We start from the raw sequence: 18,290 nt of genomic DNA on the forward strand, positions 1-18,290 counted from the left end.
GTTAAAAGTTGGAATTGCTGGTTTTATATGCTGTTGTTATGAGAGGAACTAAGATGACCATTTGCAGAGCCCTGCAGTTTGCCGGCAATCACATTCATTTCCATTCTGTTTTAACAGCCCCGAACAACCCTCGGCTAGGAATTGTTTTGGTTCAACAATGACTCTAACCTCCTGTTAATTTTAAGAACTAAAACCATAAGAGGAATACTTGTCATTTTGTAAAGATGTGTACTGTTTATTGTTTACTGACCATGCCAACATGTTGAATGCAGTAAATATAAATTGTTCATCGTATGACCCACAAGAACATGCAACTAATCTCAGAGCTGTATTGTTTCCTGGTGCTTAGACTGAAATTCGGCTCATGTAAATATTGCCTCTATTTCCCATTTTCCTGTAAATCTGGAAGACAGCAGATAAAAAAAAGATAGCCTTTGCTTCAAGCAATTAAAGAAACGAAGTTAAATATTAGCGTGCTCGTGCTGTGGCACACTCTGCTCTCCATAAACACACACACACACACACACACACACACACACACACACACACACAGTCTTTCAATGTTGATTTGAATGAAAATAATATCTTTTGTTGGTGTTTACTAAAGTAAAGGTGAAGTGAGGATAAAGGGTCAGTGATGCTTTAGTGATAGCTTGGACTGGCTTTCTCAAATTGAGCCACAAATTAAAATCCCTGGGAGAATTTATGCTTGATGAATAAAAGAGAAAAAGAAGCATACCCGACGGTACCCAACCTAATTAAATCAGAATATCTGGGGAAGAGGTCTGTATGTTGATGTATATCTTTAGGTGGTTTTAACACTCTGCCGTGACTGATATGAATCAGCTGATAAGGTGTTCCATAAGATTTGATAGAGCCTATTAGTGTTTGAGGTTCGGAGGGTCTTGGTGAACATAAATGCTACTTACTGAATTGCTAGTCTGATCTTTGGATTTCTTTGAGCCCATTAATGTGAAAAGGATCTTGGTGAAAATTAATGCCATTTGTTGTGTTGATGGTCTATTTTTTCCCACGTATGTGATGCATATAGCTTGATTTTCTAATTAGAAGAAAGATTGCATTCCTTGAAGTTAGATGCTTACATCATAACAGATTCCAACAAAAAATGTTTTTCCCAGAAAACACGCTATCTGCCCATCCAGAAAATGCCTGAGTACATGAATTCTAGCTCCAAGAAATGTTGAAAAATGCTTTATGAAGCAAGGAATTTGATTTATTTTTGCTAAGACATATATGATATACAATGTGCAAGCATGTACCTTTGAAAGGGGAGAAGGAAAAATTAGAGCCATTCTCCTTGGCATACCAAGTAAACATATTCTGGGTGCCAACTGTGTTCTAATATTTTCATACAAATTAGTTTTGTAAAACTTGTAATAAGCTTTTCAGGTTAAAAACTACTGTCCTGATTTTATACATGAGAAATTTGAAGTTCCATTATGCTAATAAACTTGCTTAAAGCCACAAATCAAGTAAACTAAAGATGTACTCAAACCCATACCTTCTTATTCTGAGTTCAACTGTATCATACAACACACATTAAATGATTATTTATATTCTTAAAAATTTTAAAGACAGCGTCTATTTGCAAATGGTATAGGGTAAGAGCAAAGATTCTGACATAGCTGTGCTCGGGCAGAACTCCCGGCTCCATCACTGTTCGGCTGCAAGAATCAGGCAAGTAATTCAGTCTTTCTGGGTTATAAAGGCTAAATCTATTTAAAAGATTCTATTTAATGTGGATTAAATGAATTAATATTTGTAAAGTATTTGGGTAGTTACTATGTGCATAGTAGGTTCTATGTTAAGTATTGCATATTTAAATGCCATTTATTCAGAAACATGTTGATTATGCCAGCCAGCCATTCAAGTCTGACAATACATTAAAAAGTCATATCCCTGACCTCAAGGATTTTGCATCTAGTAGAAAGTAAACATAAATAATAGAATGGTTATTTCATGCAGAAATTGGCATTCCTTTTATCTTAAGCCTAATTAAAAGCATGGTTTGGTATGGCGAATCAGAGTTCCATCTGATGAAAAGCCAAATATTAATATTTTGTGTTGCTACAGTGGTCCTAGGTCATTTTCATCAATTTCATCAGAACAGAAAATCATATGCTTCTGGCTTCCATGTATAAGGTTAGAAAACTGATCTATGGTGAGGTTACAGAGCTTGAAACTTTGTATTTTGTTTACGTAAATCATGGGGTTGGGACATTGCAACATGTTCCTTAATATTGTTAAGTGCAATTTTCTGCAATCAGTTTCCTAAGAGCAATGTGCGCTCATGCATGTGGGCTGTGTGTGTGTGTGTGTGTGTGTGTGTGTGTGTGTGTGTGTGTGTGTAATGTAGTTTTATTTTTATTCCTGAAAAAAAAGTAATTTTTAGAAGAGTAAATTTTTATCAAAGAGCACAGTAAACGTCTCTGATGCAGGGCTGGCTTGGAAGACACATCACCCCTGAGCTGTTTTCTCTCTAGATGATGCCTGTAGCTCCTCTCCACGCCGACACCTGTGGGCACCTGTGGACACTTGAAGTGGGAGACTTTTCCTTGTTCCAATGGAAGTCTCTCTTTATTTAAAGAAAGCATTACATTACTGTCCTGTGTGTGAGAAGAGCGTGGATTCTGTAAACAGAAGGAGTTAGTGCTCAAGAAACAAAATACCTAGTTTGGTGGAATGCAATCACTATTTCTGTAATCAATATTTTACTATGCTAGTCCACTAAAATTTTATTTTGGCAATGTGTTCTTCTCTCCCATCTTATTAATTTCTGATGGATGCTAAGCTCCTCTACCAGCTCTGTTGCCACCCTTTTATTAGCATTATCAAAATATTTAAATAGTCTCCAGTATTCAGGCACATTTCTGTCCCTGTTTCTTGAATTCACAACACTGCCAGGATTGTTTTCGGGCTCTGGTCTTCTCATCCTCTGTTCATAATTATTCAGTTATTGCCCAAGGGCATAGCCCCCTTTTCAGAATGCTATTTAAGATGCTCCGTGCTTTAACCCCGACTGGCTTTTCCCTCCATCAATGATAGGGGGAAAATCTCAGCGGCTCCTTAACTCCAGTTCTGGAGCTGCAGTTATTCTAGAAAAATTGACTCCGGATTTAGAGTCCATCCTTCACTTTCAACCTTATGCCCTTGCCTGTCAACCTCAGTTTACGTTCTATTGTCTCAAAACCGGTGTGTGTGTGTGTGTGTGTGTGTGTGTGTGTGTGTGTGTGTGTCTGTCTGTCTGTCTGTGTGTCTGTCTGTTTGTGTGTCTGTGTCTTTGTGTGTGTGTTTGTGTGTATGTGTGTGTGTGTGTGTGTATGTGTGTGTGTGTCCATCCATTTATATAATGGTTCACTTGCTAGGCTGCCTTGCTTTGGTTTATGTTTCTCCCAACAGCTCTTGTCCCGGGAGCTGTCTTTTCCTTGCTGTGGGCTTCAGAATCCAGCCTTTCAGATTGAACCTACATCCATCCTTCGGAGAATGTTAATTATTTCCCTTAACACAACAATTCTTTTTATCCTGATAGCATCACTTATGAGTTTTAATACTCAATAAATATGGTTTTGGTCAGATAATACTGTGATAAAGTACAGTCCCTGGTTTGTGAGAACTGGACAGAGGAACTAACAACTTCACAACCAGTGGTACGCACTGCCATAGAGGACCTGGGTACTCCGAAGTGGGAAGCAGGAACCGTTCCTACGGAAGTGATCTGATCCTTTTAAAGAGGACATGAGTTAGCGTTGAAATGACAGCACATAAAAAGGTGAAAAAGAGAGGAACGCATGAAGTTGTGTTACAGGAAGGATACTAGATCACGAGAAAACAAAAACAAAGCGTTCCAAAGCATGAAACTACAAGGTGATTTGAGAAACTGCAGACACCTGAGCTGACATGCCAATCGAATGAAAGGACTTGCATCTTATCATGAAGACAAAGGTGGGGGGGTCTTTGAAAGACCCAATATTAGGGACAGAAGTAATCACATTTCCCATTTGAATGAATGAAAATTAATGGAAAGCCAGGAGTCTTAGTGCAGCAACAGAAAAAGAACCAATTAGGGCCAGCTTGTCAGGGATAGAATAGGCCAAAACAGTCTGGAAATTATTTTAAATATAATATTTTAAGGATTTGGTAAGTGATAAAGATCAGAGTTGACACAAATGCGAGTACTACTCACTTTTATGGTGCATTTTGTTTCTTTTACAGATAAAAGGAGAGCTATGACATCAAGCACCTAGCATAGATGAACAATATTTTGAATCAGAAAGACATAGAGTTGAATTTTGGAGCAGGGAAAAAAACATGATGCATTTTGTTTTATCTATGTAATGGTGTTACAGAAGCAGATATAGAAATTCATGCCTCAGAAGACCTTGATAGTAGATTTAAAAATTAGAATAACTTCAGTACAGATTTTTGGCAGCTAACAGTACAAAGAAGTTAAAAGAAAGAAGAAAAAAAAAAAAGCAAAGACAGGAAACCAAAATGAAAAGCTAAGCGTCTAAGACATCCTTTGGGGATGGTAGTTTGTTTTTTTTTAAGGGACAAATAGAAAAGTCTTCCAAAGATATGGAAGGCTGGATGAATGGAAAAACATAGCACCATCAGCTCCACGGCAGCCAGAGGAAAAGCAAACAGGTCTGCAGAGAGAAACTTGTAGACAGAGTAGAAGGAGAGCAGGCCGCAGCTTCAGAGCCAGGTGCCTGCGTCAAGGGATGGAAACGGGGCATGAGCTATACAGCCACTTTGTCAGATTGAAAAGCACTTTATCTCTCAATTTTAAAAACCACACAATCTGAAGTTTAGCTTAAGTGCTGCTTTATGCCTTTAGCCTTCTCTGACAGCCACTGACCCCTCAAACAGTAGGCAGCCTCATGGCCTTATATCAGTTGTTTTTATGACGCTCCACAGGAAACTGTGTCTGAGTGTGTGTGTGTGTGTGTGTGTGTGTGTGTGTGTGTGTGTACCCACATGTGCGCATGCATGTGCTCACACATATAATTAACATATACATATTCTCTTTTGCCATGAGTTCTCCGAAAGAAACTTCCTTAATTTCTTTATTATATTAGCTTATTGAGAAAAGACCAAAAAGGGTTTTATAAACTATTCTCAGGATGGTTATGTCCTTACAAGTTGCATACATACGTTTTTAGAACAAATGTGTCAATTTTGGATGATAAGATGAAATATCTTTTAGCTGGTTTATGACTTGTTTCCCTTTTGTTATGAATATATGTTAACATCTCTTCTTTCTGTTCAGGGTTACACAGAACAGTCATCTGTTTGTCCGATCTTCCCAGCAAATCCAAACAGCTTCCTATATTCATACTGGGATGAGAGAAAACGTGTTTAACTTTAACCATAATAATGCTGGCTTTTTTTTTCCTGAAGTGATTTTTGGTCACAGTAAAGCATGAAGCTTTATTTTAAAGTATCAATTTGCGATTGTCCTAAACTTTCACATACTTCTCTGTGATATTTCCTCCAAATCAATAATCCATTTTTATTTTGAAGTTTATTACACCCATATTCCTGCTTTGGGCTGGATTCCATGTCAACCTGCAGAGCAAACCGTGCTTTCTTCAGTGACCATTGAAAGTGTCACTCACAGCTCTGAGCCCATCTCTCCAGCTAAACACACAAAGCTGTTTCCAGCATCCCTCTTGCCATTCTAAATCACAAAGTAAAGTGCCCATACATTGTACATGGGGTCTGCAGCCATGGATTTCTGCACCCATACTAAAAAAATGTATTTTGAAAAATTAAATCTATAGTAAACATGGGCACACTGTGTTTTCCTGTTACTGTTCCCTAAATGATCCAGCCCAGCAAATCCTTAAATAGCATCTATAGTAACTGGAGAGATGGCTCAGTGGTTAAGAACACATAGTGCTCCATTAGAGGATGCAATTCAGTTCCCAGCACATGTGCCAGATGGCCCACAGCTACCTGTAGCTCCAAGTCTGGGGGCATCTGCACTCACATGAACATCCCAGTGAAATACGCACATACACATAATTAAAAATTAAAACAATTTTTTAAACATCATTTACTTTATAGTAGTTATCACGTGCAGTCCAGGAATGATGAAAGTATACAGGAGGATGGGATATGGATTACAATAAAGCACTACGCAAGTTTATATATGGAAATTAATTGTCCAGTTATCATGGATCCCAAGGACAATTCTACTTCTGCTTCTTGCACTAGGACAAAGCGACTTGGGTGCTATTTATACCTTTGAGTACACGGGGAAAACAAGAATTTCTTATTTTTCCCAGTATAGACTGGAACCAAAAGTGACTCATACTGAAAAGAAAATCTATCTTCTGTAACTTAAGACCTCCTACTTTGGGAGACACAACAAAATAGTTGCAAAACCCGCTGCCTGAATTCACTGGAACCTACTGTGTGCTGGATCCAGCACTATTCAGTCACTTCTCAAGGCACCCTTATGGTATCCTTGTGTCATTATAGGACATTATCAAGCCCAAACCATCGATGAGGCATCAGGATTAGAAACTTGCCAAGATTCATGGATTCCTCAAACCTAAGATGACTAACTTTGTTCTGCATCTCCAATTAATAACATTTGATGGTGACTTGGAGATCTTTTTTTTATTAAACCTATAATTAGAACAGTTATTATTGTGCATGGTCAAACCTTTATAACATATGGGACCAGGGGCCCCTCTCCACAGGCATGGCAATGAGTCTTTCTGGAGATGCTAAGCCTGGGATACCACCCACTGGGGCTACAGGAGCTGTGACTGTGCTTAATCCCAAATTCCAACCCTTTGGCACAGTTTGGAATAGTCCAAGCCCCACCTACATTAATGGAATGTTCTAGATGCCTAAATATATAAGCAGGACATTTCTCCACAGCAACCAAATGTGGAACGTAATAACGATTTGGAATTTTAGGTTTTTATTATTTGGCATCTCTTAAAAAGTCATCAAATGAATTCACTAATTATAATCACATAGCAATTTGATGACCACAAAGCATCAAAACTCTTGTTTATCCTTCCCTGGAGCTCAAAATTAACAAATGATTACCCTATGGATACAATAGGGGACTCCAATTTTATAATAAATAATAGTGATTCCTAGAATAAAACTTGACTATTGAAAGATATTTTCTTTACTGGGTACATTTTTATGAAGTCCTCTTGGGCAACAAGGGTAAATGTAAAACAAATTGTATTGCTGCCAAATTTAATTTTAAATTGACTTAACTCATATATTAATTAACCCAACTTTCCGTGTAATGATTTTCTAGGCTTATATGGGATAGGTAGGATTCTGGTCAGCATAAGGTGTCTTGTAGAAAACATTGAAGTTTTGGGGCATTTGGATGGAATCTCCTTTAGTCCAAAATTCAAAGAAGTTCATGGCACAAGAGGACAAAGTAATGCAAATCACTTCAGCACCTTCTTGCCTGGGCCTACTACAAGGCTAAAAGGCCAGGACAATATTAGAACACTTTTTCTTTCCTAACATCACATAGACTGCAAAGGTGACATTAAGGCAAAACCCCAACGAAGTGAATGATCATAGCTCGGGGCCCAATTCAGGAAAAATAAGAATTTACTAGGTTGCTTCTTTCCCCATTGAAAATGAAAATAATTTTCTTGCATCCCATGAGGAATATATATATTCTTACAAATTAGATGTTATCTTAGTGAATAGAAGGTCAATGAGAAACTTGGCTTTTCTTTTTAGCTCCTGAAATATTAATATCTGGTCACATTGGAGGAGTAGCAGCTTGATGTCCAATTTGAATGTTATGATCTCATTGAGCTGCATTTTAATTTGTTAAAATGGCACTTCTGCCTTTAAGGTGATGCCATATGTTTTCCTGGTAATTAATATTTTACCTTTATTAGGATCAGGAATCCAATGCTTTCATTAAGGAGGAAGCCACAGCAGAAGTGTCACAGTTCTCCCCCGGCAGAAGGGGGCAATCCCATTCTTCTGCCCCCATGCACAGTGCTGTCTCCAAGGAGCTCCCAGCGTCCCCGGGAGCCATGAGCATTTGCAGAAATCCTCCCACACCACCACTCTCACAAACGAGTAGAGGATGAAGCGTGTGAGCAGGAACGGTCTAGCTTGGTTGGTCCAGCGATTCTCCTCATATCCCATGTACTTTCAACTCACACGGTATGCTGTGTGGTCCAGGAAGTCATTTGATTACTGATTAAAAGAGGCCATATAATAAAAAACTAAAATTCCAAATCAATATTGCCTTCCACATTTGGTTGCTCTCCCACAGTTTCTCAGTCTCTTTGATACTCTTCCAAACTCAAAAGAACTACCCACAAATCTTGCTTTCGGCATGTATGGTAAACTGCGCTGAACTCCCTTCAGGAAAAAAAAATATTATCAGCAATAATGGTGTCTTCTTTGTGAAATAATTTCAAATGTTACTCCCAAAATGCTAATCTTTGTACTATGGTTAAGGATATTAAAGACTTAATACCAATGTAACACTAACTAAAAGAAAAAAGTGTTCTATGATTCTAACTACCTTGTAAATGGTAGGTTCTCAAAACCAAAGAACACTTTTAGAATTGAATTGAGAACTTGTAAGAAAACATGTATACAAAAGAGAGATGTTTACTAAGATATCTCAATAAAAATAATGAGTGTATCCATCATGTACAGAGAACTTACTATGAGCCACCAATGCTGTGCGCTTGTTATTGATTTTAATGCATTTGATATTTACAGTATCCACCTAAGGTAAGTGCCGTTAGAGCGCCTTCCACGCGAGAAGAGCTGAGGGAACACGGCCACTGCACACCAGATTTGAAAATGACTCCCAGGAGATCCCGAGTGTAAGTAAATCAGAAAAAACAAACAACAAACAACCACAACCACAACAAAAGCATGTACTTACTACTAAATTCATGACAGCCAAAGTCTGTCATCTTAATGTAAAAATCATTTCACTTTTGCCTTTTGTGAGTCTTTAAATAGCAGATCCATGGATTCCTGTCTTAGAAAATATATGGAAATAATAAAGGTTTTCCTTATTCTAAGTATTTTTCTCTAAAGCTGTAGTGCTTATACCCCAGGCTGATAATATTCCACTGTGTACTGTGGTTTAACAGAAGGAGAAATTGTACTTTTCCAAGTTGATAATTTAATTCATAAAGAGCAAGATGAAATGCAAACAGGTTGATTTATGCTTTTAAATACACAATATCTATCAAAACATTAAACACAACTCTTAATAGGATCTTTTTCAAATACTAGAAACTACATGAAGCTTATTTCCATGAAAACTAGTCAGAAACCCATGGTATCTGTGGTTTTAGTGATGTGCAGGGGAAAATAAATTCATGGGGGCCAAAATGGCAACTGAAAACACATTGACTCTTAATTCGTCTAAAAATGGTCAATTTTCCTATGCACTCAGAGATGATAAACTTTCCAAGCTCTATTTTGGAGCATGACAGCTCTTTTCCATGTTCCCCAAACAGTCTCATTTCCCTATCTGATGACTCCGTTGGCACTCTGTGTACTTGGGCAAAACAGGGGTGAGGGAAGCAACATGAGTTGGGACTGTCCATTCAGAAACTCAGAGGAAGCCGTGTGTCTTTCAGGCATGCCCAGGCGACTCACTCTTGTGCAAATGTTTTTTATTTGCTATCTCTGTTTTGTTAACTGTATCTGCGTTTATATTAATTTCACCTCTTCCATTTACTTGTCTTACACGTTTCTTATATACTATTGTAAAACACATTCCATTTAAATCTTCTCTAGCGTTTTAGAATTAGTAAAAGAAAAAGCACTGAGGTAGAACTTACTTGCTTTACGTCAAATTATTCAACTTCTCAGAAATGAGGACATTATTAAGAAGTGAAGGTCACAATGATGCAGGAGAAGTTGCCTCTCTTACTTCATTGCCATCCAGAAACTTGTAGCTTGCAGGACATAATCTTAATATGACAAAAGGTGTGGCTTCAGATTTAAGCACAGTGGTGACAGGTAGGCAATAGGTGTGGGAGACAAAGCACCACGGGGAGACTGGACAGGCGTCCAGAATGCAAACCATTGGTGGGGGGAGAGGCTGGGACTTATTATTTATATTAATGTATTAATCAGGTTTATTTCTTTTTCCTCTCACAACATTTCAAAGCCGAGTTCCAGCACAGACAATGCACACTATTATTCAGTTTCTGATGTATATTTGCAAACAGTATATGGGCATACATTACTTTATTTGGGTTCTACACTAGCCCAAAAGCGAGATATCTTTACCTCCAGTTCACAGTCAGACAGACGGAAAATCAAAGAAGTTAAAGAAGTTAATAAGAAATTAGAATTAGGATGTTAATTCTAATCATTACTAATATGCCAGTGCAATCATTTTTTAAATTATATAAGGGCTGCCTGTAACAGTTCTTGGCAGAATTGCCTTCATATAGTCACACGGTAGTCACGGGTGTTTTTATTGTTTCCAATTAACTTCAGATGGTGGCGAAGCTAGAGAGAAAGGTCGTGTAACTAGATACAGAGGCAGATTTGAACCTGGGTTTGAGCCCCACGCTGTCTTCTGAATGACTGCCGAGTTACACCATCCGAGGGCAGAGCTTACATGCTTGGTGCAGAGTTTGTGGCTTTCCGGGGCCCGGTGTGACTTTCAATCAAAAAGAGTTGTTCTCAGATGTGGCCTACAAACCCATGGCAGAGTTTCGCTTTCTGATAGCAAAATGAGAAAATCAAAGGCGCCATCAAGGGCTTCCCTGACAACTAAGGCCTTTTCCTATAGAGGGCTGTGCTTGGTCCTGGGAACATACTCTTCCTCTGCAGAAAAAAAAAAGTCCCGTTTAAATCTAATCGTGGTCAGAATGACTGATAATTATGCTTAAACATGCTCATTAGAGACTTGTCTGCCCTACACCGTCTGCCTCATACTTGGGACAATGTGAGAAAGTGGCATCAATTCATAAACTTTAAGATTCTGACCTCTGGGGAGAAAAACCGAAAGCATGTAATAACGAGTTATCAAAAATATATTCCACAGGTTTCCCCAAGACTTAAGCTTAATGCTTGTAGTGCGTGTCACTTCCTAGTTTTTAAAGGCATATGAGGGGAGCAGAATATACTTGAAGAACAGTGTCGCCAGCCATGTCTAATACACTCTCGTAGAATAGCCCTCACCATATCCAAATCACCAGAACTCCAGCTGACTGCTGTGCACGCAGCCCAGGCAGTGTCCTTACACTCTCCTTTGATAGGCACTTACCACTATAGAAACCAAGCCTACTCCAGCAGCCAGGGCACCATCATTAGACTACGCAAGCTTACACTACTTGTCATTAGTCCTTGGCCTTTCTTATGCACAGATTTCTGTGGGCAAAAGGTTTTTGGTTTGGGTTTTTTTTTTTCCTCAATAAAGTCTTTCATAGATTTTACAGAAGACAGGAAAAGTGTCAAAAATGCTAGAAATCATGAAGGAGTAAATATGATTCACATTCCCCGCCCCTATCTCTCTTTTGTAAAAATTCTGTATTGTGGTGGGTATCAAATCTACGGCCAAATAAATACAGATCAGTATAGTACTCTGCCACTGGATTACACCCCTGACCCCTTAGATAATCTTTATTATTATTTGATTCCCATCTACAGTTGAGAAAACTGCATCTCAGATTGAAACATGAGCTGAAATGCCTCATCGAGTGTGAGGATGGAGTTAAGGCTTGACCCTTACTCTTACTTCAGTTCTTTTAATTATCTTCTCGCGATTATATGTACACCACGACCACCCACTGATGGCCACCAAGGTCTTCCATGGCTTGAATGTGCCCTTGTCGTTCTGAACCTGTGCACCTTATATGTCCCTGCACAGGTGGACACAGCATGAGAGCTTCTCAGTAGGAAAAGAAATATAAAATGATTTATTGTGTATATCAGGGCAGTTAGAGATGCTTTTAAACGGGCTCATAAGAATTGTCGAGGACTATCAGAGTAAGACCCTTAGTGCATGAACAAGGTTGTAGCTGAAGGGCATAGATTTAGTGAGGAAATTGAATTCTAATGTAAACCAACGGCTTTGTGCCTGTAGAAGCAGGCTCACCAGATGACCAGTGCACATCAGCAGACACTTTTTCCTAAAACGCTGATCCTGAGCATTTGCTTCTGGATCATCAGTTTGTTGTTAAGTTACCAGTCCAGCGACCTGACATGTCTAGAGTACAGCATAACTTTGATTGTTAGTGGAAGATTAGAAAGCATTGCATGCACTGATTCTGTAAGCGAACGCTTCGCTTTCACCCAGACGTTAAAGAATATAAAGCTGTCTTTTTAATAAGAAAGCAGAAGTATGCTGTAGGTCAGTCCTCAGGAGGAAGGAACGAGGAAGGAAGCCAATTCCTTTTCCTTTCTTCCACAGGGCTTGTTTTTCTCTCAGTGTAGCAGTCCAGTTCTTGTTCCGAACTCATCAGACATCCGGAACTTAAACAGCTGCTCCTAGTGTATCGAGAGACAAGTTTATATCAAATAGACCCTGTTTTGTAAGAATGAGTATCTTGAACGTATACATTTTTAGCGGTTATTAATTATGTTTTATATCTTCTTGTGATTTGGGGTGCAAAATTGCAGCAGGGAAATTGGCACATAGTATGTCAACCACCAGTTAGGGGTAATAGCAAGACTGAATTTCCAAGGGAAAGTCCTCATTACGGAAGAGAGAGACACCAGTGAGAAGTGTGAGGCAGCCAATGGGAGATAATTCTGAAATTTCCCGTTGTTATGCTAATTTATGAAAAGGGCTTTAAAATATTTATGCCGAAAGACCAAAATATTTCTGCAAAGATTAACTTCGTTCCATTAAAAGTAATGAGCAGAAGTGTTGGAAATGTGTTTCCAAGTGCCTGGGTGCTTCGGCAACACCTCCCCAATACCACTAAAAGCAAAGTAGAAGAGACTTGATGGCATCTGTCTTTGCAGCTGCAGGTCCAACGCAGGTCGTGGAAATAATGTGAACCAGATAGTGATCTTAATTCTTTTTTTTAATGTGATCTTAATTCTTAATATAAATCTTTTTGCTGAGCCACAAAGTATGTATGTATGTATGTATCCTAAAATCCCGTGGAAGGCATTTCCTAACAGACAGGCTGAGAACTTGATCAACCCAGCTTTGCTGAAAGGAAACAGAGGCACTGGCGTATGCCTTAGCAGGTGGAGTGGGGATAGAAGCGGTTGTCTCCTCAGCCCTCAGCTAAGACAGCTGGTCCTTAGGGCACCATTCCGTTTGGAATGTTGGTAAAGGATTCTATGGAAACTTGTCTAACTTTCACCAAATTTTCAAGTTACAATTTGTTACCAGTCTTGCCAAGTTTTTTTTTCAAATTTCTTTTATTCTTATGCCATGGAGGTTGATGTTTGAGGCAAGAATTTCAATACGCACGTGATGTTTTAACCTCTCAAATAATCCCAAGCAATTCCTCCCTTCATGGCACCAAAGCAATGTTTCTAAAACCTAAATCCAGAAGAGAATTGCTGGACGAGTTTGTCATGTCTCAGGATAGCTGCCCCATTCCCAGAGTGTCCGATGTAGCCTAGAATAGGCTGATAATCACAGTTTTACTAGCTAGTATGTTGCCACATGTTCTCAGCGCTCTTGGGCAAGCTATCACACACACACACACACACACACACACACACACACACACACACACACACACAGGTTTTTCTGACCTATGTTCCTCCCTGCCTTGCAATAGTCCCCCAATGCTCAGGTTGGTATGGTGCCCACTGCTGCCTGGCCTTCTCCAGAACCAGTATTCCCCTGCACAATGAGAAGGGTGGTGAAACACACATACAACACGGCTGCTTCTGAGAGAAGCCTGCCAGGGGTGGATTGCTCTGCCATTACCCAGGCTTCTAGTATTTCCTTCCAATATTTCTATTATTTTTTTAATATTTCTAAATTCACATCAGGAATAGGTGAATTAAGAAGAAGAAATTGTGGTTTTCATTATGTTTAAATGTTGATTAATATAACTTTTAAAAGCTGTATTTAAATGACTATGAGATACAATGAGAAACAGGAAACTAAACTCGCTGTCAATATCTTTCCTGAGTTCTTGGGAGATGTGGAAGAATTACTTTATCTCTTACTAACATTAGATATAGGGTGGCAGTCGCATGAGCTTCTGTGCCGTTTGCTTTCTTTAGTCTCTTTGTGATCAGTTTAGCAACTGAACTGTTTGAGGTAGTAGCAGAAAAGTCGAGAGCTAAAATAATCTAAGATTTCAGTTTGTCTAGTCAAGTTAGTCACTGTGTGGTACAGTGAGAAAAGAAATACGACGACATATCACTGAATACAGGCAAGCTGAAGGTAGGCAGTAAGCAAAGAGATAAACACATTACAGAAGTAAATAATAATTAAAATTAAAAGGTTAAAGGTCAAGATTTTACCTTATAAAGGGCTAATATGCCATAACACTGAGGACTGAAGACCAGTGGTGCTGATTCAAAAGAAAGACGTTTATAAAACTTATTGTCTACTTAACAGAGTTGTAAATCTTTTGTCCCTGTCTGTTGATGTGTCTAGGATGTGTTTTTTTTTATTATTATCCATAATTCTTCAAAAGCGAATGCTGCCTAAACACAAAGAGAGGACGCTTAAATGTGTTGGAGCAGACACTGCAAGGCACTAGAAAGCATTTTAAAAAGAAGGAGGGGGTCTCCATGCACTGGCCTGGAAAGATGTCCACCGCATATTTAAAAAAGAAATCCTTAGGAGGATATGTCTAAATGGAGAAATTGATTCATTTACACATGCTTTACACAGAAAGTACATGGAAGGCTAAAGTCATTCATTAGTTTTACTTCTGAGAAGTTTTATTTAAGAACTGGTGTCAGTATGCTTCTCTATGAAGATTAGAAAGCACAAAGCAAAAGTTCTCTTTAACTTACATTTAAAATTTGGATCTTAAAATATTTTGTTGAATGAATCAGAAAGCATTTAGTAAGATACTTTAAAATGGAACTTATTTAAAAAGTGATGATCACGTAACTGGGACTCAGGAGACAAGATCATCATACGCCCTGTCTCTCAGTGGGGCATCTATGCCCTGCAGATCTGGTCCACTGTCATACCCACAGCAAGGCACTGAGAGTAAACTCCCATTCCTGTTCGTACCATCTCTGCCTCCTTTGCCATTTTAAAGCGGCCTGGCCCTAGGGAAACAAATTCAAACATCCATATGTAGTTAACTTCCAGCTAACTAGTAGCTTCAGGAAGCCTCTGTACCATGCCCATCCCCTCCTATCTGTAGGTTTCCTCTCTGTTAAAGGTAAATTTTATCCTTTTCACAAGGGATAAGGGATGTCTTAATTAAAACTATAATTGAGCAAAAATATGATAAAACTCATCTATCTACCAGGCAGGACTATTTTTAAGGATATGATTTGGGGGTACATATGACCTTGTTATTTCTACCTGGTTTTTAATAAACTTGATAAGCACTGTGCTGTGCTTAATTGGTGCTCCTTTGATATTGTTACTTACCTATGCCAAAGAAAACAGTAAACTTTGGTTTGAGGTTCAGTGTCTTCCCTTTGACGATTGTTTGAAAGGATTTGGCAACAACTTGGAGGCACGTGTCGTACAAACTGTTGCTTTTAATTCTCTTGCATATGTGACTTTTTCACATGTAAATCCTATCAAATTTGTTTTGTGATACCAGCCCGATTCTATCCCCATACTCCAAGTGATGCCAGGAGTGTGAGGCTCTACCATTTCCTCCTTACAAGTAGTTTACAGACAATGAGTTAGCCTTCCACTACCTTCCCCACACTCTCAGAGGCTTGCAGCATGAACAGGGTGGTGCATCACTGAAACCTGGTCCCATCAAAATCCACATGGGACCACCTACTATTTCTCTAAGGGATTCCCTGGCCCCATGTAGAGTTTTGATAAAGGCACAGTTAGTTCCGCTAAAGTCCTAGGGAGACTGAGCCTTGAGGCCTCCCTCCCTGCACCCAGGACTGCCTCCCATAGCCAGCATCACCAGGCTGCTTGGCAAAATAGCTAATTATAGGGACTCTGAGGTCAGAGATTCTAAGGTCACAGTGCCTCAGTTTCCTCTCATTCAGTGGGGTTGACTCTCCAGATTACTGTGTCACTGCAAAAGGCTCTGGGTGCGAGGACCAGGTGCAGAAAAAAAATGACCAAACATTCCTGATAGTTTATGCCATGTAAAGATGGCCTGCACACACATGTTTTGTAATTTTGCAATTGTCTTATCCCTGAAGAGGGGACTTCCATTTGGAATAGGGCTTGGCTTAAACGAGGGACGATATTGCTGATGGGTCTCAAAGTTTCTTGCCAACCAGCTACTGATGCACTTCATGTCCCTAATACCCTGCTATGCACCCCCTCACTTCCTTAGGTTTAAGATTCCATTTTGTGAACTAAAAGTGGAATATGACATTAGGAAAGTCAGTAGCGAGTCACTTGTGCCTTCTAACTTCCATGCCACTTGTCCTCCTCCCATCTAGACTTTTCTATACAGCCTTATACATACAGGGTACTTCTGAACTGCAAAATCAGATATGCACAGGCCTCCTAGGAAGTGTTGGGAACTTCTGTCCGTCTTGAAAATGTATGCGACCATGATAAATGAGTTGTCAAGTAAATGGAGCTTCAAATAAAAAGCATAGATCCAACAAAATATAATTTGTACACCAACTTTCAGGATGACTTTTTAAAAATGTATACCTCCTCATATACCAGTCCCAACATGAAGCACTGGAGGAAAGCTCTCCTGGGAATTGTCAAACCCACATGAAAAACCCACACTGTGTAAAAAAAATAAAATAAAATAAATCACAATATAAAGGTTTCTCTTTTAACCCTGGCAAGTTTCAAAGTTGACGTTAAAGTCCAAACTTTTGAACAAACGGAGATGGTTGGTTCATCTTCTTACGATTTCCTATACTACAGCTCTGTTTTGAGTAGGACACTGATGCAGCATCTAGGCACAGTGAGAATAAGTGCCACGCTACAAGATTGGTTGTGGCCACCTGAGTGTGGAGTGTGAGACTCTGTCCTGCATAGTTGCCATCCCGACTTGATCTTGGGTCACAAATGTGTCTCTTTGCACCGTCATATGTAATGGAGAGAAATCTCACTCCATATTTCTCCTTTACCATTACATTAATCTTCTTCCAAAGTTTAGGGAAAAATAAAAATCCACAAGAGTAATTTTTCTCTTCCTACAACCTGGATTTGTAAGCCTAGCACCATAAGACGATCACGTAGGAGGAGACCTTGCTGACTGTCTTAATCAAACCTCCCCCTGCTCAGGAATCCGGTCCTTAGCACCCAGTCTCTCCTCCAAACCTCCAGGTCCTTCCCTATTGAACAGCTCTCTGGCAAAATCTGCCCTGTGACTCACGCCTGTGGCCCTACAGAAACCAACCTGTGTTCCTTTCCACAGGATAGCAGTGAGCATCTTGTCGATAATTTATCTCCGCTGTGAATGAAATTTGATAAGAACCGAGATGCCAGGTTTAAAAAGAAAAAAGAAAAAAGAAAATTCTCAACTTTGTGAAAGGACAATTTGTTGTAAAACTTCCTCCATCTAAAATAACTCTATACATGTCCAAAGAAGGAAAAGTAGGTAGAAAAGCATATTCTTTGTCCCTTCCTGAAGAGACAAATGTTTTGTGAATGTTATCCAGTGAGAATGAATGTCTTTGGTTTTTCCCAGGAGTTGTCAGACATATAACACTGAACATGGCCTATCATGTACAAGTGAGAAAAAGAAATTTCATTTTATTGAACCAGTGGAATACTACAAAGGAGATAGGGGATTTCTATTCAAGCCTCTTTCCCTATTATCTCTTATCATCATTTGTCATTTGAGATTCACAGCTGCTCCTCAATAAAATACACTATTAATATAATATACCAATGCTTCATGTATAGAGATAATGGCAAAAGATAAACAAATACACAGTTCATATATAAAATCTGTAAAAACAAACATAAAAATCTATGCTCCAAGCCAGGAAGGTAGATCAGGTCACAAAGGTCGTCTCTTACTCTTGGTTAATTTGAAAGCATGTATATGTGCATACCAGTGGAGTTTAATCTGTGCCAGCCATAATCTCTACTGAGTACCTGCTAGGCTTGAGGTCAGCCTGCCTTTTTAAATTTCACAACCAGTTTGAAAGTTAGACAACAGTCACCTCATAAAGTACATCGAGGCTTTGGGAGGCAAATTAACACCGGC

At 39.1% G+C, this 18,290-nt stretch overlaps 1 protein-coding gene across 2 annotated transcripts in view; it reads left to right on the top strand.

The window, feature by feature from the left end:
* CALCR (calcitonin receptor) overlaps positions 1-18,290 on the top strand; it is an 85,952-nt gene that overhangs the window by 1,537 nt on the left and 66,125 nt on the right. For both annotated transcript variants that reach the window (XM_084786319.1, XM_084786320.1), the window contains exon 3: positions 8,764-8,870. In XM_084786319.1, coding sequence (XP_084642445.1) covers positions 8,848-8,870 — 23 coding nt within the window. In that variant the 5' untranslated portion in view covers positions 8,764-8,847. The remainder of the gene's footprint in view (positions 1-8,763; positions 8,871-18,290) is intronic.

This window comes from Acomys minous (genome assembly GCF_964271855.1).
Source record: "Acomys minous genome assembly, chromosome: 6".
Taxonomy (NCBI): domain Eukaryota; kingdom Metazoa; phylum Chordata; class Mammalia; order Rodentia; family Muridae; genus Acomys; species Acomys minous.